This window comes from Bactrocera neohumeralis, chromosome 2, assembly GCF_024586455.1.
Source record: "Bactrocera neohumeralis isolate Rockhampton chromosome 2, APGP_CSIRO_Bneo_wtdbg2-racon-allhic-juicebox.fasta_v2, whole genome shotgun sequence".
NCBI lineage: Eukaryota > Metazoa > Arthropoda > Insecta > Diptera > Tephritidae > Bactrocera > Bactrocera neohumeralis.
Genome location: NC_065919.1, coordinates 84,808,026 through 84,832,499, shown reverse-complemented (window position 1 = coordinate 84,832,499; position 24,474 = coordinate 84,808,026). Strand labels below are relative to the sequence as shown.

Sequence of the window (24,474 nt, the reverse complement as noted above, 5' to 3'; positions counted from 1 at the left end):
TGGTGGATAGTTAAAAATGTCTCTTTCCTTTAGAATGGCGAGAAAGTTTTCAGAAAAACTTTATTTAACGGAGGAATAGGGTTTTAGTTTTTTTTTTTTTTGATTGTGTCAAAATTTAAAGTCGATTACAGCAAAATTGACAGAGTTCCGAGATTTTTTGTTTTTTTTTTTTTAATTTTGAATATTTTAAATCAGATTTCAAAACTTTAAAGCATTTTACCCACACTTCATGTTGTCAAAGTCGGTGTCTCTGATAATTTCAAAACTATTGAACACTGTTTCTGTACGAAGTAACGCTGGAGAGATTTTTTTAATTTTTTTGTTTTTTTTTTTATTAACCAACAACGATTTAATCGATTTTTTTGCAAAACTTTGCGTTTTTTCCTTCAAAGTGTGCCAAAAAGTGAAAAATCTAAATTAGAAAAAAACAACCCGGCGTTACCAGGGCAAAGCGATTATCTATGTACATAAAGATATAATTTTGATTTTTTGGTTTTAGCTGAAGGTGGTATACTAGCTTGGAAAAATCTAAAACTTGCGGTATAAGACGCCAAAAGAGCTGCTTTCTAGGCACACTTTAACGCTATTGTCGATGTAAAGGTTATCAAATGTGCGCTCATATATTTTCTTTTAATAACCAAATACTTTCTGCTCAATGGCATTCCGCCCACGCTACGTGCGAAGAAATATTTCAAAAGTAATTTGATAACACCTCAAATTCTTGAGTGCGTGCAATAGCTGTTGCCCTAAACACTCCCCACGCTCTCGCGCTTACTTTACCTGTTCTCTCGATGCAACAGCGGCATTCCTTGCTGAGCGATTTGCTCATCGCATAAAACAAAAACGACTACAATGAACGGTGCAAAAAACTTCCGCTGCGTTATTAAAAACTCATGAACTCATGTGCGATGCGCCGACTGACTGACGAACGCTACAAATATGCAGCGCTGTAATTGTGCGTCCGCTGCTTGGATCCACCGATGATTTCAGCTTGGATTTCCACTTCCACTTCCAACTCGACTTCGGCTATGATTTGTTTAATTTCCGTTGATGCTGCAACGCATATCCGGCAGTGAATGGGCCACGATTGCGAGTGTAAAGGGTACGACGACAACAACAACACTTGCGATGGCACGATGACACAATGACGACGACGATTATTTACAAACGCACATGCACACATACATATGTACGTGTATGTATGTGGTTACGCCAGCGTACGGCGTATATACGTACGTGTGTGTGTAAGCGATGACGTTATGAGACGTTATTACGTTAGAGCAGCCGTGACCGGTCTGACATGTGAGTATGAGCGCCGTTGCCTAGGCACGATGCCGCAGGTGATGATATGCCTATGCTTAATCGAAAAAAACAGCGCGTTGGATAATAATTCAATTCAACGCGCGACACCGAAAGGCATTCAAAGGCAGCGCAGAAAGCCGCTGCTGTCACTACGAAACCGTTCGGTGGCAAATTACTTCGCGTGTATGTAACGCGATGTCGTCGCCGACAGCAACTGTGGGTGGGCGCACACTGGCCGACTGATGCGTATACTTTCAGCCGATGCGATGTTGTTTTTGCTGTGCTTTTGACTACTACGACTAGTAGTAGCGTTGGACGATGGCGCTAGCTATGACGATGACCTGGACGTCGGCGTTTAGCGATGTTGCAATGCTGCGATGTTGCTGTTGTTGGTGACAGCGCTGATGTGGGTGATGTTGGAATAGTATTTTCGGTTGTAGAAAAAAATCTCGTTGTAATTCGGTGGTCAATATAATTGCAATGCTTACTATCACTTCACTTTTCTTTATTCGTGCTTTAATTTATTGTACACACTTTTCGCTTCTTTCGCTTTGCTCTCCTCGCGTCTACACGAGCTCGCAATGGATTTTGCAAAGAAGAACCTGTACGTAATGCTTTTTCACTTGGATAATGGCCCTTCAGGGAGCCTTAGTACACAATCACACATATGCACACACACATACACGCGCGTTCTACATTTACTATGCACACACTTTTCGCAGGCGAAATTCCTCGATGAATTTCCGTAATTTGCTTTTTAATTTGTGGCGTTGGAAAAAATTTTCCCAACGCTTGACTAAATTGATTTTCTTGTTGTTGTTGTACTAGTTTAGCTGTACTAAGCAGGGAGAGGGGAATGTTGAATTTTGATGTGAATTTTGCTATGTGTGAAGCGAAGGAATGCGTCCGAGTGGCAGTGCGAGACTTTTTCTTATGCCTCGTACAACGGTTTTGTGTGACCACGAGATGGCTTGCGAGAGCATTTCGCATTCATATTTGGTCCTTTTACCCCGATTCCGAACTGCGAAAGTGCCTGCTGCACACAAGTGCGCACACATACACAAACACGAATCCGGCGCGTTCGCTGCCACGCGAAGTGCTGCGATGCGATGCGTTGCGTTGCGATGAGACGCGGTGCAATGTCCCGTTTAGCGAGCGACTCGGCGATTTCTGCGTTGGAAAACTTGCGTACAACTATTAAAGATAGTTGTTAGATAAGCAAATGCTTTTTGCTCTTTGCTAACGGTGCATTGAAGTATGTAATTTACTATTTTATTTAATTACTTTTAGAAAAAAAACGCTTTAATTACAATTCTGCAGCACTTTCTACACAGTTATTTCACTTGTATTGCAGCGCTGTGCGAACGGGACAACCTACTTCCCGTTCGTGTTTGCAGGATTTAATTTCAGTATAATAAAATATATCTCTTTTGCCAAGTGCAGCCGCAGCAGCGTGAGAGAGTCCGTTTCAGAGCGTCAAGTGCTGTGGGAGGCGAGAGTTGTACATTCGTATTGGGAGCGCAGCAAAAAATGGCACACACTCAGGATAATTTAAATGTAGAACACAGGATACTTATCATCTCATGCGGTTATCGGCGATCCCAAATTTTCATTTGCATTCGTTCATTAAAATCAGCAAACGAAAAATTGCATTATTCCACACAATTCTAACTGCCTTCAGTGGCTTTTGACACGCACTTTTCACTTAAAGTTATTTCAGCACTGCTTCTACCCCACTTTCGCACAATAGTGTAGACAAACTTTGCTCGAGGAAATGGTGAAAAATCGGCACCGCAACAGTAAGCTCTTTGGGTTTACGTAAAAAAAATTGTGTTCAACGTACTTATTTCCACCTTTACTATGATTTTTGCAAGCTTGTGCAGCGTTGTAACTTTGTGTTTATTGAATTTTTATCCACTTTAATTATTTGCTTTCAGTGGACGTCCGCGCGGCACTGCACCAATGCTCCGCACACGCACTCGGCTCAACTCGAAGTGAGTCCGAAAAGTATGCAATCATCGCGCAACGCTGTGAGCTATACGATTTTCTCGTTGGTGAAACTGCTGCGACCTGCAGTGGGTGGCGAGCGTGTGCAGAGGCCGCGACAGCGCGAGAGCCGGCGCTGACAGTTGGTGCTGCTGGTGGTTGGGGGTGGTAATGGTGTTGAAGTGTAAATGCGAGAGTTAAGCTCTTCATTGACTTTAGGAGCGATTTTGACGGGTATCACGCAGTCAGGGTTGCATGTAAAAATTTAGATCAGATTGGAAGATCTCACGAACAATTTTGACTTTCACTGATTTGATGAGAACTTTGATATTTCAAAAATTTTTGAGAAATATTAAATGTTGAAGAACCGGCTCCACTTTTTCTCAACTGCAATTTGATATTGCCACAGAAATACCGGCTTCGTCGTAGAGTTGGACTTTTAAATATTTTCTGGTTTTAGCCTTTCTTTGACTCGATCCTAAGCTATTACTGAAACCAGCGAAACTCGTTTTGCTTTTTACGGAAATAAAAAATGAAGTGGAATTTCCGGAACCAGGTAAATATTGCAACAACAATAACATTCAAAATTTATACGAGATTTCCAATTGGATAAAATCTAATTCTTAAAGAAAGGTACCCCGTTTCATACTAACGAAAGCGCACGACACACAACATATGATGATCTATGTATATGCCAACTTTCGATTAGTTCTGCAGTATTGGATATAATAGAAACAGACTCATACTTAAACAAAAAAAATATGGTGTAATCACTGATTTTACTCTCAAAACATTGATTTGCTTACCAAATATTTTGAGAATATTCTTCATACGTATGTTCTCTAACTTAAATATCGAAATATAGGTTTTCGTAGATTTTAATACAATAAATTCACGAAGAAGCCAAAAATACGACTAGAAACAAGGATTTCAAACAGACGAGTGTCCTTTTGCAACACTGGCTCATCCGCGGTCAACACCAGGAATCTTAGCGAAGACACACACTATTTAAAGCGCCATCTAGACAAAAATAGCAATCTTTAAACAATATAAATTTCTAAACTTAAATTTATATACAATATTGATAGGACAAAATTAAAGAAATTACATAATTTTGTAGAAAAAACATATTTGCCGCCTTTAAAAAATTTTTGTATTAATGACACTTTTGAATTCCAGTCCTCAGTTCATTTATTCATTACTTTAAGAAAATATTTTTCTGCTGCACCCTGTATTATGTTCCATTTAATTTTCGATAGTCAGCTGACAATAAAAAACAACTTTAATAACTTTAAATAGCATTCGGCTAAACGCAAATTATTGCAGCGTTGTCAAGGAAACAAGAAAAACAACATTGAACCAACACAAAAATTATAGTCGAAACCTCAATTTTCCTTCCGGTGCAGTAATCGCCAAAAAGGATTCATTTTATTCTGGCCAAATCTGTGGACTTCTCTCCGGATGCCGCGCACCGCAGTAAGTTCCATATTGTAATTACAAATCAAATTAAATTGTTTTTGATGACCAATTGATGCTAATTGTATTTATTGCTTGCAGAGCGGCACCACGCCTTTGGCCAACAGATTAAAATCTTATTCTTACAAGTGAACATATACTTTCGCACAACACGGCCTTAAATTACGCCTTATAGCATTTTCGAAACAGAAAAATATTTCAATGATCTTGTGGATGCTTTGAACATGTGGAAGCGGAGGATGTTGTTATCACATGACAAATTGAGTGTATCAAATAATAACAAGCAGGGTGAGTGCTTTATTAAATTTTAATTTCGTTTTACTGTAAGTAGCAGCGCAGAGAAGTTTTTGCCAATAAAACGATGTAACTATAGATGGAATTATGTGATGTGATCTCAGTCAGACATGAATGATATTTACTATTTTTTGCACAAGCGTTTTCACTATTTGTACGATACGAAGCTATGGATGGAATATAAAGTATCATCATCGAAAAAAAAAATTAAAATTTTTGTGAGCCAATTCGAAGATAAACGCATTAAATGATTTTGCAATACTTCTATACTCATATGTATACTACTTACTTCCATTTCATCGTGTGCCACTTCCCTGTTGGTAAATGGCCGAACACAGAATTATCTTGCCCATAACATCACATTTTGCAAAACTTAAGTTTTTCAATAGAAAGCAATAATACTTTTCAACGCATTAAGGAGTAATTCCTAATTGGAGAGTTGAAAAGTTGATGTTTTGAAGAGCTAAATGACTAGCCTAAATCATGCCGCAAATTTCCATTATTTATTACAAAATATTAGTTATTAGTGCTAAAATATTGTTATCTACGGATTTTTTTTATTCTTCGACATTCACGTTTGCCTTATTGTTAATACCCATTCTTATATATTTGATTTGTTATTATAAAATGAAAAATAAACAAATTTGAAGCGTTAGCTTATAAACTACCTATAGAAATGGTGTTGAAAAACGGTCGCTGCGGTATTTTTTCAAATTATGAAGGGCACCGACTTTAAAAACGTAAGTTGTGTTCGAGGAGAAAAATCTAAACTGAAAGTAATTAAACAGAAGGTTCCGCAGGGTGGTATCCTCTTCCTACTACTGTTTAACTTCTACATTTCGAAACTTCCACAGCCACCAGAGGGAGTTTCCATAACCTGGGACGCTGATGATTGCACGATATTGACGTCGGGCAATGGAATCGATGGCATATGTTCAAAGGTAAACAGCTATCTCTCCGACCTTTCTCGCTTCTTCTCTGCACGGAACTTAACACTCTCCCCCACCAAATCCACAGCGACCATATTTACAAACTGTACGAAGGAGTACAGACTGGAGCTTAATATTGCAATCGATGGCGTCAAGATTCCAACTGTCAATAACCCTAAGATTTTAGGTGTAACTTTTGATAGTCCATGCTCCCTCACTCCTCATACAGAGCCGCAACAAAATCCTCAAGTCGCTAGCCGGCAGCACATGGGAAAAATACAAAGAAACGTTGTTGGCAACTTACAAGGCAATCGGCAATATGGTCACCTGACTTGTCAGAACACTGCACTCCGGACTACGAGAGGATGGCTCCTGATGTCTCCCATTGAACACTTACATAGTGAGACGCTTATGCTCCTAGTTAAGGAGCATAATGAACTCTCTACAGGCAGTTCCTTCTAGGATGTTTTCGCAGAAATCATCCCTGCAGCCACCTGCTTGGAGTGGAACCGCCTGCTAGGAACATCAAGAGGTCTTTCTTCAATTACGTTGACGACATCGAACAATACGCCGACCGGACTTCGGACGCGACTAATTTCCGACAAGCACTGACCGCCATTCACAGCGGAGCTATCAACACCTTCACCTACTCCCTTCCAGTGAATAGCGTTCTTGGAGTCAAATCTCCTCCCATTGCTGACGAAGAGCTCGAGTTACCGCGAGAAACGAGAGTGACCCTTGCGCAGCTTCGTTCTGGATATATATTATGTTAGCAGGTTAAACTCCTACTTATCCAAAATAGAGCCCTCTATATCCAACATATGTCCTGCGTGCAATGAGTCACCGCATGACACTGACCACATCTGCATGCCCCGCCAAACCAACTCATCTGACACCCTTTTCCCTTTGGTCCGACCCCGTCGAAACAGTACGTTTCTTGGGCCTCCCGTTAGATAACGTCGACGACTACCTAGATAATCCTCACCATCCTAACGGGGATTAGATAACCGTTAGAGCAACAACAACAACAACCGCATTTTGTCGATTGCATGACGTTCTCTGACGGATTTTTAGCAAGGATTTTGGCTTGCATCTGTATAAAATTGTTCTCACTCAAGAACTGAAGCCATTGGACCACCGTGATCGTGAATTTGCTAATTTGGAACAACTTGAAAACCGTAACGAATTTTTAACTCACTGCTCACTTTTATCTGAATGGTGCGGCAAATAAACAAAACTGTTAATTCTGATGTGAAGAAAATCTTTAAGCTATTCATGAGCAACCATTACATTCACCGAAATTGAATTACTGTCAATGGAGAGCGGTATATAGTGATGATAACCAACTTTGTATGACACCAATTGGAAGAAGTGTCTCTTGACAACATCTGATTCCAAAAAAAACGGGCTACGTGCCATTATGGCGAGAAAAGTTTGAAGATTCGATTCTTTCACGAAATTGTGACATTGAATGGTCTCCACGAAGTTGTGATTTAACTCTATTGGACTACTTCTTGTAGAGTGTTTTGAAGTCATTGGTCTTTAGCAATAAACCAGTCTCTCTTCAAGCTTTAGAAGTCAATATTGTGCGTATTTTCCGGGGGAAAGAGCATTTTTGATAAGCTCTTTTTAGCGTCGCTAAAAGTAATTATAACTTATCTGTTATCTCACCAAATCAAAAAGAACAAACGAACTCAGTGGTTTTAGTGAGTTGTACAAAATTATTGAAGCAATATCTAAAATAAAACGTTTTTTTTAATGCGGTTGAGTTTAATTTCAAACTTTTCGCAATTAGTAAAGTTCTACTTTGTGTGGGCACTTAATTATGAATATAAGTACTTATGTATTATGAAATGTATATTTCTATTTTTCACACTGATATACATATAGTATAATATATCACATACATCCATATAGATATCCACCTGCCACATACAATTCGAAACTGCGCACTCGTATAAAAAACTTAATTCGAAAATGTTTTAACGCTGCTTTGAGAAAAGTTGGACGAAACATACCTTGACATTGCACAGCATGAGTTTTCCTTTACCACCACTATCGCTTATTAGGACTTTGGCTGGTGCGGCACATTAAATGTGCGTGTGCCTTGCAGCATGCACCAACGCACACCGCGCCATTGCCACTGCGAGGGTGCTTTACTGGTGTCGGGCCAGGTGTAAAAACACGGCCTCGCTGTAAGTTTGACGTATTTGTTGTGAACGAGCGTTGGCCTTTTGCGGCGATCCTTGCGTTTCGCGCTTGGTTGATTCGCATTTTTATACCAGATTTCAACGCACGCCACAATGATAGCTGTCCGTAGCAATAAACGTCATTTTGTGCTTTTGTTATATTCAAGATATGCATATGTACAGTATGTACGCATAGGCGTACTAACTACAAATAATTTCCTGTAAAATTGGTGGGAATGCAAGCAATCCTTTTCAGAAATTCGGTAAGTTAGTAAGTTTTCGCTGTGCTAAAATAATTAAATTTGACACTTTGTATACAGACACACATTTTTGAGAATTTGTCTCATATAAATTTTCCCTTTCCGGAAAAACAGTGTTGAGTATATTCTCAAGAACTGCAAAAGAATACACATATTCCAAATTTGTTTGTGTTTTGCTAAATATTTAATGGCTTAAATGTATTACGTGTATGCTCACAAATGACTGAAGAAACCCTTGACTGTAACCCAGCAAACATTTTATCCGTTAACTGCAATGTAGTATATGTTATGTTAGAGGAATGATGGCAATATATGAAACGGCATTTCCGGTGTTTGATTGTGAACACAGTAGAGAGCATTTGACTAGGCATTATTGAGAAATTAAATAATGGGTTTATTTTAAAGGCAAATCTTGATCATGGGATAAGGGTGATCCATTTCGACGTTCTTTTTCAAGGAAAAACATAGAAACTTCAAATTAAATGGGAAATGTTTGTTATCGTTCGAAAGAACATTCTTTTTTGAAATTTATCTCTTTCAAATGTTAGCCGCGGCTACGTCTCAGTTGGTCCATCCGTTGAGTCCAATTTTCGATGACTAGTTCGAGCGTTTCGACGCTAAGTGGCGAATGACACGCGTGATGTTTTGCTCTGAGGCCTGAATCGAAGCGGGATTGTCCGCATAGACTTTAGACTTTACATATCCGACGCCGTCTTGTTGAAATCAAATGTCGCCGAGATCACGAGCTTGAGATCAAATAGTCGGTTGTTATGGCCCGATAACGGTCGTCATTGATGGTTACGTTCTCACCGGCTTCATTTTTGAAGAAATATGGACAGATGATTCCACCCGCGCACAAACCTTTGTTTTATAGATGAAATGACAGCCCTTGAATCTTTTCAGGTTACTCTTCCTTCGAAATGGTCCTCATCGCTGAACAAAATTTGGCTCGAAAACGTCGGATCTTCTTAGAACTTTTCAAGAGTCGAAAGAGGGAAGCGATTTCGCTTCGTGTATACCTTCTGCTAGGCTGTTATATTTTTTTCACTACGTGCTGAACGTGGTCTATTCGGTTGAATATTATCCAGTAGTGAATCCTGGGTCTCAAGATGGGTGATGATTATATTGACTTTAAGTTAAGCGAAGCACTCGAAACACATTATTTACAGAATGTGAATTTTCGTAATAAAGTTGAACGATTTGCAAACGTTGTTTAGACGTAAGTCTTTTCATGATGAAATGCCGAAACTTAGGAGAGTCGAAATAAAAATTTTGTTTTCACAACCTTCTCTTTTGACTATAAACACTTTGGTGTAACTTTATGGTAGGTCATCGTTGGGGTTTGAGTAACTTGGTAAAATTAACGCATCTGAAAATAGTTATTAAATTTTACATGGCTACATGGGTTTCCTAGGACATTTAAAAATGTTTTTTTCATATAAAAAATGAAATATTTTATTAGATTTTTTATTGTTACAAATATACACTATTAATAAAGAAATTCTAAAATTTTTTGAAAAAAAAATTTTAAATTCAGCCATTACGACTCCATTTCTAGTGACCCCTCGGAAACAAGATGGTAGGATAATCTAAAGTGAAAAAAATACGTGTTTACCTTAACTTAGAACTCTGACGTAGAAAAACAAAAACAAGAAAAAATGTTAACTTCGGCTACACCGAAGCTAATATACCCTTCACAGGTGCATTTCTTTTAGTAACTATGTATGTGTTCAGTTTGTATGGAAGCAATGCGCTATAGTAATCGGATCTGAACAATTTTTTCGGAGATTATATTATTACCTTAAGCAGTAATCCATGTAAAATTTCGTAAAGATACCACGTCAAATGCAAAAGTTTTCCATACAAGCCCTTGATTCCGATCGTTCGGTTTGTATGGCAGCTATATACTATAGTGAGCCGATCTGAATATTTTCTCCGGAGATTACATTATTTCTATGAACAATAACTCATACCAAATTTTGTGAAGATATATAGTCAAATGAGGAAGTTTCCCATGCAAGCATTTGATTCCGATCATTCATTTTGTATAGCAGCTATATGCTATAGTTAACCGATCTGAACAATTTCTTCGGAAATTACATAGTTGCCTTAGAAAATAATCTGTACTAAATTTCGTGAAAATATCACGTCAAATGAGAAAGTTTTCCATACAAGCCCTTGATTCCGATCGTTCGGTTTGTATGGCAGCTATATGCTATAGTGAGCCGATCTGAATATTTTCTCCGGAGATTACATTATTTCTATGAACAAGAACTCATACCAAATTTTGTGAAGATATATAGTCAAATGAGGAAGTTTCCCATGCAAGCATTTGATTCCGATCATTCATTTTGTATAGCAGCTATATGCTATAGTTAACCGATCTGAACAATTTCTTCGGAAATTACATAGTTGCCTTAGAAAATAATCTGTACTAAATTTCGTGAAAATATCACGTCAAATGAGAAAGTTTTCCATACAAGCCCTTGATTCCGATCGTTCGGTTTGTATGGCAGCTATATGCTATAGTGAGCCGATCTGAATATTTTCTCCGGAGATTACATTATTTCTATGAACAATAACTCATACCAAATTTTGTGAAGATATATAGTCAAATGAGGAAGTTTCCCATGCAAGCATTTGATTCCGATCATTCATTTTGTATAGCAGCTATATGCTATAGTTAACCGATCTGAACAATTTCTTCGGAAATTACATAGTTGCCTTAGAAAATAATCTGTACTAAATTTCGTGAAAATATCACGTCAAATGAGAAAGTTTTCCATACAAGCCCTTGATTCCGATCGTTCGGTTTGTATGGCAGCTATATGTTATAGTGGTCCGATATCGGCAGTTCTGACAAATGAGCAGCTTCTTGAAGAGAAAATGACGTTTGCAAAATTTCAAAACGATATCTGAAAAACTGAGGGACTAGTTCGTATATATACAGACAGACGGACGGACGGACGGACAAACAGACAGACGGACACGGCTAAATCGAGTCAGCTTAACATACTGATCATTTATGTATATACTTTATAGAGTCTCCGACGCTTTCTTCTAGGTGTTACAAACTTCTTGCCAAACTTAATATACCCTGTTCAGGGTATAAAAACTGAAAATTGGGTTTTTGACAAACATTTTTACAAAAAAATTAAAATTTTTGAAGGTAACCGCGTAAAAAAATTAAAAAACAAGTTATATTGACGTTAAAAATTCTTTACTCAAGTTTTTTTCACTGCTAGATATTTCTCACTGTGCTAGACTAGTTTAAGTTGTGTCGGACTGTGTATATTTAATTTGAAAGTAGTGGGCACCAAGTATGTGAAGTACAAAAACAATGTACTTCTTCCTTTCAACCAAAAATGTATCAACATTGATTTACCGTTACACACTCGTATAACCCTTTAGTGCTGTCAACGCGAGTTTTCGCTTAACTGGGTTGGCTGAGTGTTAAAAATTCGAATTTCGCATACCAAGACTTGACCAGAACCAATGCTATAACCGTCACTCTTTTTGATGAACTCATTATTTTCCGTCCGCCTCTGCGGCAAACCCATTGAGGAAAAATAAGTAGCTAAAAAAAAAATATTTTTTTTAATCGCAGTATGGTGAGTTACCGGAAATACTAGTGTAACTGAAAGGGAATTTCGCAGTCGACTGTACATGAAATAAATAAAGTCGACTTTTGGGGTTTATTAGCCTTCCAATACTTTTTGTTTTAGTTGTTTTTTATTGCTTTCTTTTTTGTTTTTATTTTTATTATTATTTTTTTTTTGGTTTTCCCTCAATATTCAGATGAGGGCATAGGACTATCGAGTATTTTTTCATTGGCCATATGCGTTGCCACTAGTTTTTTTACTATATCTTCTTACCCCTATTTGACGGCAGCACAAACAACAACTAAAATATTCAACTAATACATAACATAGCTACCTAGAACTCAGAAGTCCACATATAAACATATGTATGTAGACATGAATATGCATGCAACTATCGGTAAATTGGTCGGCAATAGCTTGCCACCTACTTGCTGCGGCTTATCGAGTGAGCAGGTTGGCCCGAATGCAACTACAACATCTGCAGGAGCTATTAGAAGTGCAGCTGCTATTGTGCTCTGGCACGAAATCGTGTTTATGTGTGTGAAATAATGCCTTTACCAATAAGAAAACATTTGGGGGGATGTAGACGGAGTGTGAGTGTGTGTGTGTGTTAACGGCAAACGCTCAACGACGCTTTGGTGCACTTGTATTTAGAGTCCTGCCACCAAAGGCTTGCACTCGCTCATGCAACTACATACATATTTACACATGCTAATATATACATATTTATATGTATGTCATGTGTATGTGTGTGTGTGTGAGTGCATTTTATGCAGGTCACATGCATTATGCCGTGTGATAATTTCATTCAAAGTGCATCAGTTGCACATACTCTCTCTAACGAAGCGAAAGCCAATCGCTCACCGAAAGCGTCGCACATTTCACTGCCAAATCGAAATCTCAAGTATCCGCGCAGTGTTTTCTTCACGAGTATTGTAACTGTGGTATTTTCTATTTATTTGCTGTCAAATTTTACATACTTCTTGTGTCATTTACGACCTGCTTGTGCCAGTGTGGGTGTGTGTGTTATTTTCGCCTTCGCCAAGTGAGTTCCCGCGTTCATTTCGCCGACGATGTTTTCAGCGCGCTTTATTTGATCAATAATTCCAATTTTCACCACAGCATTTTATTACGCGCTTCGTTCACGCCGTTCCGCGCCTGCCAAACCCCACCCACAACAATAACAGCAACAACAACAACAGTCCAGTCTAATGCCAGTCAATCGCGTGCCTACTCGCATAAAATTCGCAAAAAAAATCATATTCAAATACTCACCCAACAAACATAAAAGCAGCACACAGACTTTGAAGAAAAATTTGTGACGAAATTTTGTGGAAAAAATAAAAATTGTTTTAAAAATCGTTGCTTGAAAGCAAAGTGTACTTTTTGTAGTCCTTTCGAGCATATCATCCAACAATCGCACATAACTGTATTAATGCCCGAACTAAAAGCTAATTGGGTGCAAACATATCTATTCAAGTTCGTACATACCACTGTGTTTGCATGTGTAGGAGTGAGTGCAAAAAATTTGTTCCCCCCATTTTCACTAGCAATGCACCGACGCGCTGGCACTTTGTCAATTGCCGCTGATAGTTGCATTTGATTTATTTACTGCGCTGCATTTCCTTCCGCCAACACGCCGACACCTCAGCAAATATATGTGGACTAAAGAAAAGGGTGATTTCGTACCGTTAAATTGTTATTGCTATCGTTGTTATTGTTGTTATATTTTATACTGACTCGTTTACTGTTTATAAACAAACCTCAGTAAACAAATCACGAGGAAGCCAGCGGCAGAAGCGCATAATCAAGTATCCTTCCGTTGTCCCTGGTTGCCACCCACATTCATTCACTTCGGTTGCCTTGTATTTGTGACGCGTTTGTTTTAGTGAATGCGTGGTCGCGCGTTACTTGCAAATATGCTTGAAAAATTATAAATTACTTAAATAAAGTAAATTAGAAAATATTTGTATGTGAAAAAATCGTGAAATTTTGTTTCTGGTGAAGTCAGTTAAAGTCTAATTTAAGATGAGTTATAAGTATGTGTAATTGTGTTGAAGGGATGAAATGAAAGTAAAAGTTTAAATTTATATTTTTGAAATATTTTACGGTTCACCACAGCAGTTATTGATAACACTACTCAACAAAAATGAAGAAAAATTTGCTACTGATGTGCTAAGCGGTCTGTGGGGTATTCGAGGTGTCCTGATTACGAATTTGAGCTCAAATATGTTCCATCACGTACAGTTATTTTTATAATTTTAAAGAATGTTGGCTGTAAACCAGTGTAATTTGAGTATCTTAACGCATAATAGTACACATTTTCCAATCGTTCTTTTATTTTATATTAAATTAGCCACAAAGTTAGTAACAAGCAAAAAAAAACGTCAGGGACCCTATAGAGTATATATCGTCACCTAAAATGCAAAATAACGTAACATCACTTTTTATAAGTTTACAGGCGCAGGAAGAGCGATATATGTAATTGAAACCGCCCATATTAAAACAAAATTTGAGTTTTGGTTATAAAACGGTTATAATATTGGTTATCATACACTCATATTGAAACAAAATTGAATTTTGGTTATGAAACGGATATAATATTGGTTATCATACACTCATATTGAAACAAAATTGAATTTTGGTTATGAAACGGATATAATATTGGTTATCATACACTCATATTGAAACAAAATTTGAGTTTTGGTTATAAAATGGTTATATGTACATATATTACAGTTATTATATCTTACAGCGATTTGCGATTTTTTTTATGATACGTTGTTTTGCATTTTAGGCGACGATATACATACATATATAAATGATAAGCGTGATGTGTTGAGTCGATTTAGCCATGTCTGTCTGTTTGCTGTATATACGCCAACTAGTCTTCAGTTTTTGTCGAAATCGCCGATATCGGAGCACTGTAGGATATAACTGCCGTACAAACTGAACTATTTGCTTTTTATTTGACAAGTTCTTTTACGCGAAATTTGGTTTAAACTACTGCCCAAGACTACGTTAACAGCTCCGAAGAAATCATTCAGATCGGATCACTAAGGCATATAAATGCCCTTCATAGTAGTCAATAACAATCAAGACACTACTATACCCTTTTATATATAAAAATGAGCGTATGAAGGGTATTACAACTTCGATGCAATCAAAATTCAAGTTTTTACTTGTAGAAAGCATTAAGGATGAATTAAACTCAATAGAGCTTTTCGCCTTTCAAGCAATGTAAACTTTAAAACCAACTTTTCTGTGATTAAAACCTCAAATAGCCTCTTTATAGAAGCGTCTCATCTTTTGATAGAATTTTTTTCGATAAAGAATGGATATGATATATACAATCGCAGCCACGCAAACCTTACCACTCAAAATTTTCAAGTATTGTGCATATTTGACTACATTTTATAGCGGTACTTTTTGCGTTATAGAAATTTTTTATTTAGAAATAAGTTAATGACATGTTATTAATCAAAAATATTAAAAATTAAAAACAAAACACATTCAGCTATAGATAAATCAATTGAAATGTAAGAGACTGACATGCGATGAAAAAATTATATTTTTTATTTAATTTCATTTACACTATATTTGAAATTAATATTTTATTAATTTTTTTTTAATTGAAACACGAAGTTAAGTAAGTGTATCACTTTAAAAATAATAAAATCGTCCGCTTTTGTATAAACACAGAAAAGATAATTACCCATTAAACGTAATAAATTAAAACTATAATTATAATTAGATAATATAATTTAGTTTACTTATGCTTAATAAAAACATAAAAAAAAACAAAATTGAAGAAAATCCCGAACGAACGAAAAAGTCCGAAAAAAATGTAAGAAAGTATAGTGGTAAGGTTTGCGTGGTCACGAGTGTGGTATAATATATCTAAATTTTTTTCTCAAGTATATACATACATTAAAGCTTCAACATACTAATAAAGCTCTTACAAACAGCTGCAGTTCTAAGTTTCTCCTCCGAATTGGCCTCTGAAACATTAAACCCAAAAATTCTTTACCTCAACATTTGGATTTATCGGTCTTCAAAAGGTATTTAAACCAACTTCTGATTGAAAAATTTTACCAAAGACATACAGAAGTGAATCATATTTTGAAAAAGCTTAATAAAACTGCGTGATAGCCAAAAATACATTTTTTAAAAGTACATATATAGTATAGTGTTTCAATTAGAGCTTTAGCAGCGATAACTATTTTATTAATTTGGGCAGAGCTGAACATAGTTTAACAGACGTTGTAGTCAGGACATGCTGGACTCAATTTTTTCAAGAAAGGTGCATATTTTTTTCTACCCCCTTAAAGACTCAGAGTTAGAGAGAATTTTTTTAATAACTACTATCGTTACCTAAATAAAATTTTCTTGCCATTTCATAAAGTCTCCAAAACTAATCGAAGTGAACATTCTAACAATATCTCACAGAGCGGAGGGCGACAGTTCATTATTTTAAATTTTAATTCTGGTTTTTGTGATGGGTTACTAAAACAATTGCTTCTGATTTTTTTGGCTACTTTATTGTTTCTGATTTTCTCATATTTATATGAACAATCGAAGGTGAAAACAGAATATTTTCAAAACTTGGGTTTTTTTATCATCAAAAAAAAATTAAATATTTTATTAGATTTTTTATTGTTACAAACATACACTATTAACAAAGAAATTCTGAAATTTTTGGAAAAAATATTTCAAATTCGGCCATTGCCACGCCATTTCTGGTGACCTCTCTGAAAAAAGATGCGCCCGCGGTGGCAGGATAACTTCTTACAGGATCATCTTAAGTGAAAAAATAAAATACGTGTTTTAGTTAAAACCCTAATTTCGAACTTGGACGAAGAAAAGAACTCTGAAAACTAGATTTAAAAAAAAATTAAAATTTCTGTAAAAATTCCGCAATATTTTCTTTTCAAATAGCTGTAATCGAAAAAAAATCCTTCTTCCAACTCTTTAATAATTGTATTTCAAAAACCTGTGTAAAATTTCATGAAGATCGGTTGAGTAGTTCTCGAGAAATCCTGTCAAACGAATTAAAAAAAAACAGTTTTGAGAAAAACGCGTTTAAAGACGCCGCACTTAGCATAGCTAGCCTCAAGCGCACAAGTTTTCAAGGCTGTAGCTCCGAAACTATTACTCGGATCAACTTGAAATTTAGGACAATATTCTAGAGGTGTTGTAGAATTTAATAAGACAATAAAAAAATTATATTTTTTTTTAACACGTAAACCCATGTAACTCCTTAAGTCTGGATTGAAGGGCAAAACATCAATTTATTGCAGTTGGCGTCTTACTCATATGACATTAATAGCGTAGAAAAGGTGTAGAGATAGTTTTCTTGAAGTGTGCTAACCTGATGAAACGCAGTGTACAAGTATATATGTATGACAATTTGACGCAAATTAACCATGAAAAAAAGAAAAAAGGAAATTTTTTTATACAAATTTTATTGAGTGATTTTTGCTTCCCAACAGACTCTTAATTTTTCAAGAAATTTTTTGAACATTTTATTCAAATATAATTTTCGTAGAAAAATTCTCAAAATAGTTTGCGTTTCTCACCCAAAATTTAGTAAAAGTAACAATTTGAGACACTCTGCTGTTGTGACTTTGATTTCCTAAGCGAACCAAACTTCGGGAAGTGTCTCATCACTCACATATTATATCTCATATTATTACGACGCAAATAAATTTCTAAATAAATTGGTGATTTTTGTTACTTTCATGCGCCCACACTACGTCCACTGCTTTGTGAGTGTGTGTGTGTGTGTGAAGTATACAAATTTGTACAATAAAAATGCAATTACGCCACAAGTTGTATAATACAACAAAAGTGTATGCCACCATTATACCATACTGCGCCGATCGGAAAGTATTTCAATTAAAGTTGAAAATGTGGAATTCGGCATTTGATGTGCTCTCGTATACCGACAAATGTGCGAGTTACACAGATTCGCTGGCAGAAAAGCCAAGGCGACGTTCTTGCGGCGTCCCTAGCGACGGTGTCAGGCGTCATGGGAACGCGGGGCTTCACGCCGGAACGCACCGAATGGGTGGGCGCAGCAGAATGCCAGAATGCCAAGATGAATAGACGAAGGTAGCAAAAAATACCTGCAAAAGTTTAATTTCATAGCAACACCCCAGGTGAATCGGCAATTGGAAGTCATCATTAGCAACACCCGCACTTCCGCCAACACACACAGACGAGCGCATAAATACTCACCCACACACACACACATCCACGATGTTGGGTTTTGTGAATTGTGTGCGCGCTTTTAGGCGCATAACGCTTTTGTCGCTATAAGTTATATTTTATATACGCAAAATTTCATTTCTTACATAATTTTCATATATGAGTCTTATTATAATGATGTCCCACTCAAATGCATATACTTTTTCTTTACAGATGTAATCTTCAAAGAGAAACTACCAAATAATTTGAACAAACAGTTGCCTTCATTTATGTAAACTAAGATCTAGTCAAGAGTATTTTAGCACAAAGCCACAAAATAGCGCTCAAACAAACACAGCACCTAAAATAATTTATATACACATACAACAACTTTATACACACTATATATACATATATATAGTACGATACGAATATAGTAATAAAGAGTAGAAAATAATTAACCAAAAAACTAAGAGCAACAAACATCGAAACCGAACACGAGTGCGTGTTGTTACCAGCTATTATGACCACACGACTTGCAACACAGCGAAACTTTATACTCTCAACGACTGCGAATGTGGCGCCAAACGCGGTCGATGCCACTGCAGCCACATCCGGTGTCAACGCGACCGTGGACGATGTCAATGTTGCAACCGTGAATGTATTGTCAACACGTGACATTAAGCATGAGGAGATCGCCACCGAAATCGCAAATGCTTGCTCATCCTCGTCGAATGCCGAGCACTTTGAATATATTGATACGACGGTGGACGTTGTGGCCGCAGCCAATATGGAGGATGTCATCACACAAGTATGCAATCCTAAACCTTACCGTTACTTTCATTTCTTCTACACACATATATGTACATATATCTATTTGTGTTGCTATAAATGTCATTTCAATTGTTATCATTTTGATTTGCTGCAGCAAAACAAATTGGTGGGCAATGAACAGAATGAAGCCGTGGCTCTTATCAGCGTCGTGGTGCCGATGGATGGCTCCGATTCCACTGGCAGTGAGACACATGTCAATATGTCAGATTTAAGTGCAATTAAAGATAACGCGGACTTGTCGCAACATGTGGCCAACGGGCAGGTGACCCTGGTGCAGGCGCAGTCAGCGGACGGTGACGAGGGCACACCGCAATACATTACCGTTACAGGTGAGTCAATCAGTCTCAAATGTTAACTCTGGTCTTTTATTACAGTAGCTATAAATCAACTCATGATATATAAAAAAAGTTATACAGAAGGGTTACTCAGGCATTTGAATTTTATAGAATAAATATGAATATTGTTTTAGCTTATACATATGTGGCAGAAAACTTTGGTTGTATTCTAGTTTAGAGGAGAAGAACTTTTTTCTAACTTTTGCACCAGAATCTTCTTCTTTATTGGCGTAGACCCTGCTTGCGCGGTAAGAGCCAAGTTTACAACAGCGCGCCAATCGTTCTTCCAGTTCGCAGTTTGGCACCAATTTGCAATTCCAAATGTAGCCAGGACCTTCTCCACCTGGTTTTTCCAACAGAGTGGAGGTCTTTCTCTTCCTCTGCTTCCCTCCCCGGCGGCTACTGCGTTGAATACTCTCAGAGCTGGAGTGTTTTCATCTATTTGGACGACTTGACCTCGCCAGCGTAGCCACTGTCTGTTAATTCGCTGAACTATGTCAATGTCGTCGATCCATCAAATACGATATTCGCCGTGCGCAAGGACCATAAATATTAGGCGAAACCTTTCTTCTCTCCACGACTCATCATATGTTGTCATCGCCCATGCCTCTGCCCCATATAGCAGGTATAATGAGTGACTTGTAGAATTTGGTCTTTGTTCGTCGAGAGAGGACTTTACTTCTCAATTGCCTGCTTAGTCCGAAGTAGCACCTCTTGTCAAGAGTTATTCTGCGTTGGATATCGAGGCTGCACTAGAATCCTGAAACATTTTGAACTTGTCAATTTATTAAAGCAAATGATAATTTTTTCTTAATCGACAAAAATATTTCTTATTTTTTAACTTAGATTTTATTCATGTTCGATATCCTAAAAATATATATACATATGTACATATGTATATGTATGATGTATTGATTATTTTGTTTTAGTTGCAAATTTATTTAAATTCTCCTTGAATAACAGTTATTTGCCCAATGTAAGCCGGTTAGTTCTGTTAATTAGAAAATACGAAAAAATAATATATTCCTGTTGTTGTGTAGTTACGGAAATCTATCAAGGGTTAGAAGACTAAGGTAACAGATCTTGGATGGATAAATCCGAAAGAAATTTCGATATCGTAGAACCGGCTAGCATGTGAATTGATAGGATATGGTTCCCACGACAGTCGGGTCTATGGAACGGAACGGACCCGGATTTTTTATCCGGTCAAGAACTGTCCATTCGGCAGAATTCTACCGCTACAACAACAATAACAACATAATTGATAAGATTCGGGTAAATTTCAATACCGTTAAACCTTCTGTATTGCCCTTGAAGACGTGTCAAAGCTATGAAAGAACGAAAAAAGCTCAATAGGACTGAAAAGTTCTGATAGGTTGGACACATATTTTAAGCGATTTGATTTGGTGTCATAATTAGATGAAGTCTGTCTTCTAGCTTCCAAGCCATATAAGAAGATCCGTTTCTATGTTTAACATTAGACGGTGTATATCAGTAATTACGTGAGATGATGCTAAAATAAACGGTGATCCATTTCGAGGTTCCCTTCTTTTTTAAACACAGAGTCTTCTAATTTAATGCAGAATGTTCGTTATCATTCGAAATATTGAGTTCTTTTAAAGATTATCACTTTCATATGTTGGCTACGTTTCAGATGGTCCATCCATTCAATTTTCGATTACTCATTCGAGCATTTCGACTAGTAACTAGTGAAGGCCACGCGTTATGTTTTGCTCCAAAGCCTGAATCGAAGCGGGATTGTCCGCATAGACTTTAGACTTTACATATCCCCACAGGAAAAAGTCTAACGGTGTGATATCACACGATCTTGGTGACCAATCGACCGGTCAAAAACGTGAAATTTTCTGCTCACCGAAGTGTTCTCTCAATTAATCCATTCGACTGATGCGATACGTATATGGGAAGTGGCACCGTGTTATTGAAACCAAATGTCGCCGAGATCATTTCAGAAATATAGATCGGTGATTCCACCGGCCCACAAGCCACACTAAAACATTGTTTTTTCTTGATGAAATGACCGTTTTTGAATCTTCAGGTTGCTCTTCGTCCCAGATGCGGAAATTTTGAATGTTTACATACACATTAAGCCCGAAATAGACCTCATCGCTGAACAAAATTTGGCTCGAAAACGTCGGATCTTTCCGAAACTTTTCAAGAGCTCATAGAGCGAAGCGATGTCGCTTGGGATGGTCGAACGGCTTCATTTCTTGCACAAGTTGTATTTTCTATGCTTTCAATTTATAATCTCGACGACCAAGTCGTTCCATACTTCAGTCCGAGTTCCCACGAACGTCGCCGAATCGACTCTCCACGGTCCTCGTGTACACTCTCAGCTACGGCTGCTAAATTTTCCTCACTGCTTGCTGGACGTGGTCTATTCGGTCGAATATATCCAATAATGCAAGGTCTGATAATGGGTGATGATGTTGCGAATAGTACGTTCAGTAGGCCGATTACGTTGACCTTAAGTTGAAAGAAACGAGCGCAACACATTCTTTACCGAGCGTGAATTTTCGTAAGAGAGTTGAACGATTTGCAAAGGTTTTCATTTTTTATAGCCTCCAACAATTAGTAGAAACACAGATTCGATTTGAAGATTTTGAGTGGTTTTAATTTTTTCCTCTACTTTTTCATTACCGAAGCTTAGTGTGCAATCTATGATTTTCAAGCAATTATGCAAGCATTTTAAAATATACTCTTTATATCCTGCTAATGAGCCCAGCTGCAGTAGCCGACTAACTGTTATATAGCACCGGTCTTAGAACCAGCGAAAAGTTAAACAAACAATTACCAGTGAAGCATTAATTAATCCGAACAGTAACTTTGATCTGGAATACACTTGCAGTTGCCAAACGCGTTTGCCAGCAGCCGCCGTATCTCCCGCTTCGCTTCATCCGTTATTTGGTTGTTTGCATCTACTTACAAATGTTTATATGTGTTCGTGTGACTGTCAGTTCGGTTTCGGCTCATTGTTGATATCACAATTAAAAGGACTTAATTTGTAATGAATCTTACCTGCAACAATCGCGCTGCAGGCTGCAAAAACGTACACGGCGCACGTGTGGCAACAACACAGTCGAGCGGTGTAGAATGACACAAATGTATCTCATTTTGCACCGCAGCGCCATGCCCATGCTGCGCCGTGAAGGGTTACATTCTATTTGTTATGACACCAAGCCGATAGTGATGCAGTGGGCTACGCACATACACATATACAACGGCGGTTCACAGGTCTCCGCTAGCGTGTAATTATTATATTTTTATTTCCCAAATACCACATTGCCTTTGTCCCTGGCAGCGCTCGACGCGCGTTATATCATGATGGCTGTATCATAACATAGCGGTTTCATTCGTATCAGTGGCACAAAGCCTTCAGGTACGCGCTCTGGCTAATATTCACATACAAGTGTGTGTGTGTGTGTGTACATTATGGTATATAATAGGTGAATTGGCCGGCCTCACCCCCCCTATGTTGTGCTGATGTTGCTGAACAAGCTAGAGATTTGTTTAATAAGGGTTTTGCGATTTAAACACGATAATTGTTGTTGGCACACTTTTGTAGGTTTTGTTGTTTGTCTGTCTGTCTGTGTGTATTTGTATGTATACACACATATGTTTGTTGTGTTGTTTGGCACTTCTCAATCAATATTGTTGTCAGTGATGATACTTGATTTGATTACAAATCTCCACCCCATCAAATTATGCGCACTTTTTTTGAAGTATTGTAGTTGGTAAGTGATAGCGCTGCCCTCGACGCGCTCATTGACGGAGTGAGGCGGCGAGTGAGCGTTTCGTCGACTCGCTAATAACCTCCCGCAGTGCGCTTTTTTGAATTTGTTGTTGTTGCTTTTGTTGTTCATGCTTAAAACTTACCTACAAACGCAGCGGAAATATTTCACCTTTGTCCAATAAAAGACGATTTGTTGACAGCAAACAGCAGTAGCACAGTGGGGTGTTTTTATAAAAAATTTAATATTTAATTTTTTTTAAATATGATAAACAATAGTGAGCTTGCATTCTGTCAAGGCTTCAGTTCTTGCGTCAATTTGATCTTATAAGGATGTAGACCAAGATCTTTTTGCAAAATTCGCCACAACGACGTCACAGTGATGCCCAACGCAGTCTCTCACAGATTTGGGTCTTCCTCAATTAATACGCTAGCGGCACCAATATTCTCGACATATCGGCACTTCTTTATCTAACTGGCACGAGAACATTTTGTACTTTGCTGTGGATTAAAATTTGTCCACTAAACGCTCAGTTATTGATCTGACAGGACGTTCAAGACGACCATAAATTGGACGTAGCGCTCTTAAAGTTGAGGCCACTGATTCCGAAATTCGGTAGTAAATTTTAATAATTTCGACTAGTTGTTGAATCGTATATCTTTCCATGAAGAAATGGCAAACCTTATTGAAGAGAAATGTCAAAAAAAAGCAGGAAAAATATGGCGTCGTTTGTTGTCCCTATCGGTCTACTTTTGTAGCGTCTCTAACGAAAAACCCGTTATTTATAAACACAAGTATGGCCTTTTGTTTCACTCAAAACTCTTATACTAAAAATTATTCAACAACCGTTGAGTCTTAAGTAATGACACAGTATTAATTGTTATACGATTATATTTCTATTTCACAAAATCCCATTTCCTTTTTGCTGAATTACTCATTTTTACCACATATTTGTCTTATTTGATGACACTGTGCCTGCCACTACCCTACCCATTGTTGCCAATACTGTATGTTACTCTTACGAGTATATTAGCGATTACTGCGCTGCATAGTGTACCCACAGTATTCAAGCTGAATCTGCGCGGCCTGATTAAATTGGGCTACGAGTCATTAAATCATTAATGCAGAAAAGCTTAAAATTTAATCTAACTGCGTGTAATACTCAACAAGAATACACCAAAAAAGTTTATTGTAGCAAAAACCTGCTATTAAAAGCAGATTACACCTTTGTGCTCGTTTTAATATGGGATGAGTGTTTTATGCACATAAACACCGCCAAATCTCTTCGAGCTTACACGAAATGAGACGAGCACGTGCGTTCTTCACCTA

At 37.5% G+C, this 24,474-nt stretch overlaps 2 protein-coding genes across 2 annotated transcripts in view; one reads left to right on the top strand and one right to left on the bottom strand.

Moving 5' to 3' along the window:
* Window positions 1-3,278, bottom strand: part of LOC126751704 (rho GTPase-activating protein 100F) — a 98,295-nt gene extending 95,017 nt beyond the window's left edge. Inside the window, exon 1 of the mRNA XM_050462174.1 lies at window positions 781-3,278. The gene's annotated coding sequence lies outside the window, so the exon portion shown is untranslated. The remainder of the gene's footprint in view (window positions 1-780) is intronic.
* A 1,299-nt stretch (window positions 3,279-4,577) lies between these two features.
* LOC126751708 (DNA-binding protein RFX2) overlaps window positions 4,578-24,474 on the top strand; it is a 38,197-nt gene continuing 18,300 nt past the window's right edge. Inside the window, exons 1-4 of the mRNA XM_050462180.1 lie at window positions 4,578-4,764; window positions 4,846-5,052; window positions 18,462-19,038; window positions 19,156-19,390. Of these exons, the coding sequence (XP_050318137.1) occupies window positions 18,751-19,038; window positions 19,156-19,390 (523 nt within the window). The 5' untranslated portion in view covers window positions 4,578-4,764; window positions 4,846-5,052; window positions 18,462-18,750. The remainder of the gene's footprint in view (window positions 4,765-4,845; window positions 5,053-18,461; window positions 19,039-19,155; window positions 19,391-24,474) is intronic.